The 11,940-nt window shown below is 44.2% G+C and overlaps 1 protein-coding gene across 1 annotated transcript; it reads right to left on the reverse strand.

The window, feature by feature from the left end:
• Nucleotides 1–6,851: 6,851 nt before the first annotated feature.
• Nucleotides 6,852–7,347, reverse strand: SERLADRAFT_350623 (uncharacterized protein; the record flags this gene model as incomplete). The annotated part of the gene is made up of 2 exons (XM_007320560.1): nucleotides 6,852–7,199; nucleotides 7,249–7,347. Coding segments are annotated over 2 exons (447 nt in total), but the record flags the coding sequence as incomplete, so codon positions are not given.
• Nucleotides 7,348–11,940: the final 4,593 nt, after the last annotated feature.

Below are 11,940 nucleotides of genomic sequence, written 5' to 3' on the forward strand. Positions count from 1 at the left end.
GATAAGGCTTCCTTTAGTGTCCTTGGAAGGTCTGTGTTAGATGGACCGGTACTTGCTATTCCAGCAAAGAATGTCTCCTCTGTATCAGATGTTTCTTCATGAACCTCAGGAGTGTTAGGTTTCTCCATGGAGTTGTCATGCTGCTCTTTTTGAGATTGTTCCTCATCTAGAGTCCTTTGATAATCTCGGTTTTTGTCTGCAGGACGGGTCTGGCGACTGCTTCTGCGTACTCCTAGGACTTCAGCAGGCATGACTGCTCTTTTAGGAACTTGTGCAGATACTCCAGGAAGTAGACGCATTTGTGTATTTGTTGCCCCACTCACTCCTGAAGGTGTTGAATCACTCCTCGGAGGTGTTGGATGACTCCTTGGAGGTGTTGTATGCCTTCCAGAAGCTGATCCAATGGACAGGCTGTCTAGCTGTATTCGGACTTTTTCCACATCAGCTGGCTGTATGTTGAGGGGCTGTCCTCCCACTGACTGTAACTCTACTTTGGCTTTCCGTTCTGAAGATGGCCAGTGTTCAGGTCTTGGTTGTAGAGACTGTTGTGGAGGGTGTCTTAGCTGATCAGGTGCTCCCACTGCTCTCGGAACATCTCCACGGAGGTATTGCCCCACTGCTCTCGGAACATCTTCATGCTGATATGGTTCCATTGCTTGTGGAACATCTCCTTGGAGATGTGGTTCCATTTGCAATTCATTTGGATCTCGGATCCGAGGGTTAGGATCATCCTCCTCCAATGTTTTTTGGTCTGGATAGTGAGCATTCTCTGGAATGAGTCCCTCCCACTGATCTGTGCTAGTGTCTGTGTTCCAGGGAGCAGTGTCATCCTTTTGTACCTTTCCGGATTTATTGAATATAACATGCCGACTGGAAAACACAGTCCGTTTTTCAGTGTCTAGGAGTTTGTAGGCTTGCTTTCCATGTGTGTAGCCAATCATTATGGCTTTGCGCCCCTTGGAGTAAAACTTCCCTTGCCTTTTGTCTTTCGGAATCAAGGCATATGCTTGGCATCCGAAAGGGCAAAACAAAGTTGGATCAACTCTCCTTTTAAACAGTATTCCATATGGGGTCTTTCCATGGAGTCCTGATGCTGGGCTGCGTGCTGTGATATATGCAGCTGTTTGCATGGCATCTACCCAAAATGACTTTGGGAGCTTGGAATCATGGAGCATAGTGGTTGCTAATGTAGCCAATGTCTGATTCATGCGTTCTGCAATGCCATTTTGTTCCGGAGTATCTGCAGCTGTAGTTTCTTGGATGACACCATCTCCTCGGAGTTGATTTTTGAATGCATTGCCAGTATATTCTCCTCCCCCATCGCTCCGGAGGAATTCTGTGTATAGTGGAGTGAAGTTTTCTTCTCCCAAATGAGTCCAGAAGAATGTTTGGACATCTTCTTTCCATTGCTTGTATCGTTCCAGTGCTTCACTTCTATGTTTAAGGAAATATATCCATGGAAATTTGGAGAAATCATCTACAATGATAATCCAGTACCGAAAACCCTCCCTGGAAGTTGGTTTGATTGGTCCTCCAACATCTGTGTGCACAATTTGTATGGGGCGCTTGGCTCGGTTTCCTCCAGTGGACTTGAAAGGTAATTTCTTCATCTTTCCTAAAGCACAAGGTTCACAAAACTCCGGGGTTCTGGTAAGGGTGTCTATGTCCTGGAGCTGTCTTTTTGTAACCATTTGTTGCAAGCGGTCCATTCCAATGTGTCCTATTCTCCTGTGCAATAAATTTACATCTACTGCTGCAAAAGCTGACTCCGGGTTGATTTCGGGTTTTGCTTGGATGTGATAAAGTCCTCGCTTGTGTAACGCAGTGAGGATAAATTCCTCCTTTTTCCGAACTTCACAAGCATTTGACCCTGCTGGAAAAAGTGTTGATAACCCCGTTTTGGACAATTTGTGGACAGAGACGAGTGCTAACGTGAAGTTTGGCACAAGTAAGACATTTGACAGTGCAATATTGTAGTCCTTATTGCCAACAGTTGCTTGTAGGATTACAGTTCCAATTCTAATGGCATTTACAGAGCATTCATCCCCAAAACTGATTGTCCTCGGAGGATGCAGAACATGGTATGTTCCTGGCTCAAACCAGGAGCGGTGAGGGACCATGTGGGATGTTGCTCCGGAGTCAATAATAATTGTTGTTTTGGTCTTATCGGGTTCCAACACAAGGTAAGCTTGAATGCGTTTAGCAAGGGGCTTGGAAATATGTACATGTTCCAATGCAATATGACTCTGTTCCTCCTCGGAGTCAGATCCAGATGATTTCTCCGCTGTATTTGCCTTTTCCTTCTCTTTTCCTTTATCCTTGTGTCTTTCCTTTCCCTTCTTCCTTTGACCTTTTTCAGCTGACTGAAGTGTTCAACACTCCAAGGTGTTGTGTGATTTGGCTTTGTGGAAGTTACACCATTTCTCCTCGGATTTGAGTGCTGATTCGGAACCTCCAGGGGCCTTCCCTGACTGTTGTGCAACTTCTGCAGTGATCCGGATCTCAACTGCATCAAAGGTAAGTTTATTTTCTTCAATCATGTTGATTACTGATGACTGAAATATTTGCCATTCAGGAGTGCATGGGAGAGATTGGAGAAGAGCGAAAGCCATGAGTTTGGTATCAACTCCTAGTTTCATTCCGGAGAGGTGTGAATCAATTGTCCGGATTTTTGCAATGTGGTCCTGGATAGGTGATGTCCCATCCCAGGACAATTTGGTGAGTTGCTGGAATGAATAGAAGGCCGAGGAAATGTTGGACATTTGATGGAGTGAGACAAGTTTATCAAATAACTCCTTGGAACTGGTGAGGTGTCCAGTCCTCATTAGGAGGGCATCAGAGATGTGGTCCTGGATGATTCCATGTGCCTTCTCATCCTTAAGTATCCAGGTGATTTCAGGATCCTCTGAGGAGGTAGGTTTTCCTGGTGAGGGCTTAAGCTCCTCTCCAGTAACAACCCGGAGAAATTTTTCCCAACGTAGCTTTGAGATGATCCGGAGTTTCCATATCTGAAAATTGTTGGGTCCAGTAAGAACTGGACATGCGGATGTATCGCGTGCTGTGGTCATGGTTCCGAGGTTGCCGTTTCAAATAAGAATTATTTCCTGCGTAGCTTTTGCGCACCAGGGCTCATAACCTAATAAAACTAAGTGAAACTACAATAGATGTTAGTTTAAGGTGATCTCTAATAAATGTAATGTAACATACCTCAGCCGCTGCCCGAGAGGCTATAGAAACGACTGAGGTATTTCTATACTAAACCCCCTACTACTTATAGTCGGAGGTGCTACTCGCTACAGTATAATGACTCCTAGGAGTACAAATGTGCTCCTAGGAGAACAATGGTTACTCCATGGAGTGGTGGCTATGCTCCATGGAGAACAATGGCTGCTTCGGCAGAGACCGGGTTTATCTGGTTTTGTCAAAACTGGCAGGAGAGTCCAATGAGAGTATGGCTGCATGTATGGGTGTCATCAGGGCTGGGTTAGCAGAGAGTTGCAGGTGCGTGCCTTCAGGCCTATACCTCCAATCTTACCTGATCGACTATGCAGCAGCTATCACAACACAATGGGATCCGCACCCGTGTACAGTGATTCTGGACCTTCTGGGCATGCAACCAATCAGTATGCTTTCCAAGTACACCTTGATAGCTTAGTTGGTAAAGCACCAGACCATGAAAGCTGGAGTCCCAGGTTCAAGCCCTGGCCAATGCATGTTTTCTCATACTATAAACAAATGTCATAATTTGTCAGCAGAACCCTTGGCTACCAACTTGAACAGGAGAGTGCCGTCTGTAGGCCAGAAAGCTCCACAAATATGTAAGTGATCTTGTCTTGGCCTCCTCGCTCATACTGAATTACTCACCCATTAGATCCCTTGAGTGGCAAACACCACTATTGGCCTCAAACTTTGAGTCAGTACAATCACACGCTACAAAATGTAAATGTGCTGCCACAGCATCTGAGCAAACCATGCTGAAGCAGCATGGTGGTAAACATTTAATTGTACGTATATCTGGCCTCATGATATGACTGGTATTAGCGACTAATAACATTGACAGGCAAAAGAGAACATGCCCCCTGCTGTGAAGCATTTGTGTTAAAGGCCCTGGTCAGTCCCCTCTCCCTCTGTTTCATCACTCTCACTGATCACTTCCTCCTGGGCCATTTGTGTCACGATCCCTTAATCCTGACACTCCTATCTCAACTGATAATGACTCAATCATATCTATTATTTCTCCAAATCTAATCTAATCATAGTCACGTGATCAATCACATGATATATGATGTAGTTACTTACAAAGACAATTACAAAGCGCCTTATGCCTTGCACATGACGCTCAGTCAGCACCTCATTGTTAACACATGTTCTGTAGTATATATACCAGCTACCTTTTGTACATATTCCCCAGCTGTTGATTAAATCTTTATACAACATTGTTAGACCCTACTTGCGATTAGACGACTAGACCTCCGTTAGCTCGGTATAGGGTCTGGTTATCACACAATCAACAGCTGAAAGTCAAAAGCACTGTCTATGATATTAACAGCAGCTACAATTATCACCATCATCCTAACCTTCACCCTCCTAATCCTATTCATCGTCATTTACCTTGTCTACATAACCATAACTTCTACCAACACAACTCTAACCAATTCACTTCTCATCCCTCCACGTCCGTTGTCATGCACCAAAGTTGATTGGTAGCATGGACAGGTGTCAATAACGAAGCAAATATTCAAAAAGACTCACCTTTGCGCCACACAGGCACAGTGCCACGTGGAATAGTAATTAATATTGCCTTTTTCAAACTTGTGGCTGATCAGCACCACCTCTATTAGGCAATCCAGTCACGCTCACCTTTGCTTTTCCATTCGGTACTTTCCGTGTTTCGGCATTTCGGCAAATTTTTGCGTCGCCACTGGCTACACATTGCATTGCGCCCTTGCTTTTGTTGTTTCTTCCCTTCCTTTGCCTAGCCCCACCATGGGTCCCTTACTCCTGTTTTTATTCTCACCCGATGGTTGTTTCTGGATCCCCATTTTAGTTCACCTCCTCGTCACCTCCAGCCTCCTCCTCCTCATCTCCTTTGCTCCCCCACCATTTCTGATGTCACCACTTCCTATCAGCTTCCATTGCCAATCCATTGACTACCACGTGCCACTGCTGATATCAGCAAAGCCCCGGCGGCCGGTCCAAATAGGGCAACAGGTCCATCTTCATGACGTCGATCTGCCATCATATACTATCAAAACATCGGTCACTCGTCTTGCCTGGTTGGAGCGTGGGTGGGTAGTTTTTGAGCTGGAGAAGGTTCATCCCCTTGCGTCGCCCATGTTCATCACTGTCCCATTCACTTGGGTACACTTATCTTTTGTCCATTGTCTTCGCTACAGCTACACCTACCACACGCTGCCTGGGACTCACTTGTTCCAAATTGGAACTACTCCTCTCCCTCCCTCGTTTGATCAGGTGGTCCAACACAACCAGTCCATTGGTAAGGCCATGGAACTGTCGGATTTGGACTAGGTGGTGGACCGGTGGCTCCAGTTTCTTTTTTTCAGCAGAACATTCATTTACAGTGCGATTATTTTTGATTTTTGAATCATTTTTATGGACACATATTTTTTTAGAATGTCTGACTGACAATAAAGGAACTGTGTTGACTCTGATAGTGTTTTGCCTTGCCCTTTTTTTACTGCGTCTTCCCATGACATCATGATTTTCCTGCTCTCTTTTTGCTATTGGACTTTACTTTATGGCTGTACAAACCTGTGACATTACTCACAGCATTCATTGTTCTATCCCTTTCTTTTCCTTTTTTGACAATCTTATCCTGTACTACCTATACAGGATTTGTCAGCGTACATTCCTTCCTTCATGTTCTTTCTCATTCTTTTTGCACAGCTATACTGTGCATAGCCTACTTTTCTTTTACTATATAAACCCCTGTATTTTACCTTGTAAAAACAACAAGAACTCAATTCCAGACTTCTTCTCTAATTTCAAGTTCACTACTCTGCTGCTTGTGATCCAGTGTGGTCACAACACTTCCCACTGCTACCACTGTCAACTGCTGTCATCGTCACTTCCCACTTTTGAAGTCATTGTCATCCCTTTCAATTAGAGTCCTTCTGAACACTACAGTTTGTGCGTCAGGAGCCTGCTATCACTGGGAACCTCGTCATCTTGTCGTTCTCAAACCTACCTTGTGCTACAATTAGCAAGGTAGTGCTCGTCTATACTCGCCACAAAGCCCCTATCTTTCTATATTCCAACTATCCCTCCTCCTCAAAACCCACACCCATATATCTCTGGGTTTTACTTTGAAGGATCTTCATACATACCACCCCACAAACAACCAGAGCACCCACTGTTCTAGGAGGCAAAGCCCATAAACAAGTTCCGTGGAATCTGGGAGGATTGTGTGTTAGTTTGTTTTTGTGTGTGGTTTTATAACAACAGTTCTCATCATCAACAACGTTACAACGCTTCGTGAGCAAACCAATTGGTGCTATGCAGACTTATATGGAGACAAGATCATTGGTCTTGTCAATACACACTTTCCACCACCTGTACCAGCTCTATCAACAGCCAATATCAGCAATAACTTACAGGCTGCGTTGTCCGACTCCAATGGATCCGCTAAGAAAAAATGTGCTTACACATGCTGCTCGTGCGGGGCGGTTGGACATATTGGTGAGTTTGCTTTCCTTTGTTTCGGACTTTGGCGCTAATATTTCTTACAGCTTCAAAATTTTCTTGTCCGAAGTACACAACTAAACCACGTTCAAAACAAAACACAGAAAATACTGCGCCAAGTAGTTAATTAGGAACTTTTATGTAGTAAGTCAGTCATCATACAAGTCCTCAGCCTCAAACTCAAAGTGATCCTCAGTCTCGTCATCATCTGTTAATATTGTCATATGCATCAATGCAAGTCCATCCACTACCTTGTCTGTGATAGAGGCTATAGCCTCTCGGCCTTGTTTGAATGAGTGAGGACTTTTTTCTCTGATCCGTGCAGCCAGTTTCTGAATTGTCTTGGTCATATCAGGTGGTGTATGCCAAATTGTGCAGTGTTGAAGGTGGAAGGCATTTTTAATGGTCATATGACAGTTTTGGTACACTTCAATCAGAGGTGACTCTTTTATAACATGCTTGATTGTGCAATTTGGACCTGTACCTGAATATATAACCTACACCAGTGTTCTGAGGTGGTTCTCGTGTGAGCTTTTGGTTACTGACCTTTGTATACAGATTGTTTCTTTCAACCAACCAGTCCACAGCACGGAATTTATTTGCTTTGCCAGTTGGATTACAAAGTAAGTTCATCTGAATGGTTTTTCTAGATTGAGACAATCACAATCAGCTCATGTATACACAAATCTAGGACTTGCCGCAATGGCTCAGGATAATTACAACGAAGGTTTATTGCAAAATGCATGATTTGTGATGCATATTTATGCTTTCTTGTTCCTTTAAAATAATAGATCCAAGGTAAAAATGAAGCCTCAACCCGTTCTATATCCCCCGCATTCATTGCATGAGAGAGATCAGCATAAAGAAGCTCATCCCTATTCCGCAAGGTTTGATTTTGAAACCGCTGATCTTGCTCAGCAAGAGGTTTTTTGACATAGCACTGGATTGTTGCTATGTCATTTGGATATCTTCTCGAGGGTCTACAACAGGTCTCCTTTGTTGTAAGTACAATAGAACGTGAGTGTGAATAGAGAATAAGAAGAAAAATGATAAAAGTAATAAGATACCGGCTGTGATCTCTAGTCCAAGAGCAAGGGGAGTGACAGGGATCAAGTCTGTTAACCACGACATGACAATGCGATAAGAAAAATTGATTCCTCACATTAGCTCCCCTTTTATAAGACTCATGTCCTCATGAGTCCAGATGTGGCACTCTGGAACTTGTTGGTAATCCAATCAAAAAGCATTGGAGATTTAGAAGTCGTGGTGTAGTTTTCGTAAGGGCGGAAGTGAAGAGAAGCGGTGATGATGCGAGGGGCGGAGGGATTCATTTTGTGGAAAGTGGCGAGCAAGTCAGGGACATGTGTAAGATTGGTGTCGGGTTCCCAAGTGCGTTCGGAGACTGGATAACCATGCCAGTGAACCAGGTAGTCGAGTTTACTGCCTTTCAGTTTGGTTTGTCTGGAGGCAATTATACTCTCTACTTCGTATTCGTCTACTCCTTCAATGATTTTGGGCGGGGGTCGTGAAGAAATTGGTTGATTGGGGAATTCGGGAGCGTGATACGGTGAGAGGATGGCTTATTCGAATACTGGATGAATGGACTTCCAGCTTTTTGGGACGTCAAGTTGGTAGGCGGAGGGTCCAACCTTTTGGGTGATTTTAAAAGGCCCGAAGCGTTTGTCATCCAATTTCTTCATTGGTCTATCCGTCGTGATGTTGTTCCCTTCTAACCAGACTTTATCGCCAACTTGATATTCCCGGGATGGGGATTTCTTACGGTCGTGATATTTTTTCAGATTATCGTTTGCTAAGAGAAGGGAAGATTTCGTGATGTCGTGGAGTTTCTTCATCTGTTCGCCAAACTTTGTCACTAATGCGGATTGAGGGGATGATGCAGTGGTGGTATTCGTTCTTGGGTGTAGTCCATAGTTCAAAAAGAAAGGTGTTTGATTTGTTGCAGTGTGGAGATGATTGTTGTATGTAAACTCAGTGATGGATAGCCAGTCTGCCCAATCATTTTGTTGATGATTTACGAAAACGCGGAGGTAATGCTCTAGATCCTGGTTGATCCGTTCGGACTGTCCGTCTGTTTGAGGGTGATAGCCTGTAGAGAGGCCCGGTGTTATCCCCATCAAATCATAGAAGTCTTTAGTAAATTGAGACATAAATTGAGGACCTCGATCCGAGATGATCTTTTCAGGGATTCTGTGGAGTCGTATTACATTATCTCGGAGTTGACGTGCGTAACCAGCAGAGTCGAGGGTAACGAAAGTGGGGACAAAATGGGCCATTTTGCTAAATCGGTCAACAAAGACCTGAACGGCGGTGTAGCCCTTGGACTCCAGTAGTGCGCCTATGAGGTCGGTGATGATAATTTGCCAAGGCCGATCTGGTATCGGGTTTGGGTGTAGGGGGGTGTTAGGCTTTGTCCAATGTGCCTTGGTGCATTGACAACTCTCACACCCTTGTATGTATTGTCTGATATCTGTACGAAGACTTGGCCACCAGAGCTCTCGGTTTACTCATTCAAACATTGTTCTCTCTCCTGGGTGTCCAGCCAGAGCTTTGTCATGGTGATCCTTCAATATCCGCGCCCGTAATTTGTGGTTTCGAGGAACGTATACGCAGTCAGCTAATGGGATCAGGTAGGAACTCATTGCGGATTCTCTCTTGATCCAGATAATCCTATCCTTCACCTTCCAGGTATCTGACTTCTCTTTCAAGTTTTTTTTTACTATGTTGTCCTGTTTCTGGAAGCTTCAACGTATATCTGGTAGGTATCCTTCGTTGGTGTCAAGTACTTCAAAATGTACGTCTGGGAGAAGTGTTTGATTCTCGTTATTGTTTGTGCCTCTAGGTAGATCGATTCGTCTGCTTAACAGGTCAGCCTTTGTATTTTGATTTCCTTTGACGTGTTCCATTTTGAAATTATAATCTGCAAGCTGAGACGACCATTGAGCTTGACGTCGGTTGTATTTCTGAGGTTGACGGAAGTAAAGGAGGTTTTGGTGATCTGTGAAGATAGTGAAGGGGTGTTTCAATCCTACAAGGTGGTGTTGCCATTCGTCTAGTGCCGTCATGACTGCGAGCATCTCTTTATCGTAAATTTCATAATTTTGTTCTGCGGGGGTAAGAGCTTTCGAGAGGAATGCTATGGGTCTGAATTTATCATTTTGTTTTTGGGACAGGACGGCTCCTACAGCGAAGTCAGAGGCGTCGGTTTCTAGTTTAAACGGGTCGTCATCGTTTGGTATAGCAAGGGTGGGAGCAGTAGTAAGCGTTTTCTTTAATTTTTCAAAAGATGTCTCTTGTTCATCTTTCCAGGTCCAGTCAACTTTTCCGGTGAGCACAGTGAGTGGTTTCGCAATTTGTCCGTAGTCTTTGACAAATTGTCAATAGAAGTTGGAGAATCCCAGGAACAATTGGAGTTCTCTTTTGTTCTTTGGTGCGGGCCAGTCAGCGACTGCTACGACTTTTAATGGATCCATACGGATAGTGTCTCTGGAAATGATCATGCCTAAGTACTCGACTTCCTGCTTCTCGGATTCGCATTTTTCCGGTTTAAGATACAACTGGTTTTGTTGCAGGATACGGAGGACTTTGGTGACTATTTGGTGATGTTCCTCGAGTGTTTCTGTGAAGATCATGATATCGTCTAAATATACGATAACTTTTCCTTCCGTGATCAGTTCTCTTAGGAGGTGGTCCATCATCGTCTGGAAGGTCGCTGGCGAGTTGGTAAGTCCAAAAAACATAACAAGGGGTTCAAAGAGGCTGCGATTGGTCCTGAAAGCGGCCTTGTGTTTGTCTCCTTCTTGGATTCGGACATTGTTGTATCCCCATCGTACGTCTAGTTTTGTGAAGTAGTTGGCACCTTTGAGTTTATTGATGAGTTCGGATATGAGGGGGAGGGTGTAGCAATTCTTTATGGTAAGCTCATTCAGCTTGCGATAGTCTTGAACAGGGCGTAGTGAACCATCTTTCTTTTTGTTAAAGAAGAATAGGGATGCGTAGGGTGATTTGGACACTCGAATTTGTCCACTTGTCAGGTTTTTGTTAAGGAATTCGTCTAAATGGTGTTGTTCGTCTCGGCTAAGAGGGTACGTTTTGCAGTCAAGACCATTAGCCTCAGGTACTAACTCAATTGCGTGGTCCCAAGGACATTTTGGGGGAAGTTTGTCGAATGATTCTTTGGTGAAAACGGGTTCAAACTCATGGTAGATCGGGGGAACAACATCTCGGAAGGTGAGTTTTGACTTTGCTTTTTCAGTGGATTCAGCTATTTGTTGACTTTTAGTGGCAAAAGCGTTCAATTCTAACTGTGTTATCTCCATGGATTGTGTTTCAAGATCGATGGCTAGGATTTTATCCCCTTCTTTAGGATGATACTCCGGATCATCGGCAGGGAAGGTAATCTTGTTGGCCCGCCAATCAATTGACGGATTAGTAAGTATCAACCAGTCGTATCCAAGTAGTATGCGCGGCAAAAGTAGTGACACTACAATGATGTCCATTAAATGTTCTTTCCCTTTCACATTGATGTGAAGGGTGACATAGCGCGTTACTTTCTGGGATCGACCATCGGCTCCTGCAGCGTCAAGAGGGATGGGCAGTGGCGTGGTATTGAGGGTGTACTTGTCAATCAGGCTTTGATCAATAACAGAGTTGGTGCAACCGGAGTTGATAAGGGTTGGTACAGTGAATGTTTGTCTATTGTCTGTGGTAGTAACTTGAGAAATGACATGGAGGCTTCGTTTTGGCATGGGGTTGTGTGGCAAGGTATAAGCATGGATGTGTTCCACAATATTCTCTTCGTCGTGATTCTTTAGCATCTGTATCGCTTGCAGGGTGATATGCTCGTAGTGATCTTTATGTGCCCAGTTTCGTAACAGAGCTCTTGCTCTTTCCGGTTTCTGGTCTTTGATTCGTCTGGCCAACCATTCCGGTGAATGTGGCTTCGCATAGTTTTTGGTTACAGCACGTAGATGTTGATCGACTCGTTTTATTGCAGTCGTTGGTATCATACGAGTTTTAGGTACAACATTACGGGTCAGAGAGTCCGTGCTCACTCCTGACCTTTCTGAAAATCCTTTGGAGGCGCTTCAATTCCTTTTAATAACAATGTAGTGGGAGTGTCTCTGGTTTCCTCCGTTTCCATATAATGTATTGCCATCTTTCCATGTGGGCAATTTCTAGCAATGTGGCCTTGCTCACCACAATTGTAACAAATAATGT

The sequence above is a fragment of the Serpula lacrymans genome (genome assembly GCF_000218685.1).
Source record: "Serpula lacrymans var. lacrymans S7.9 unplaced genomic scaffold SERLAscaffold_10, whole genome shotgun sequence".
NCBI lineage: Eukaryota > Fungi > Basidiomycota > Agaricomycetes > Boletales > Serpulaceae > Serpula > Serpula lacrymans.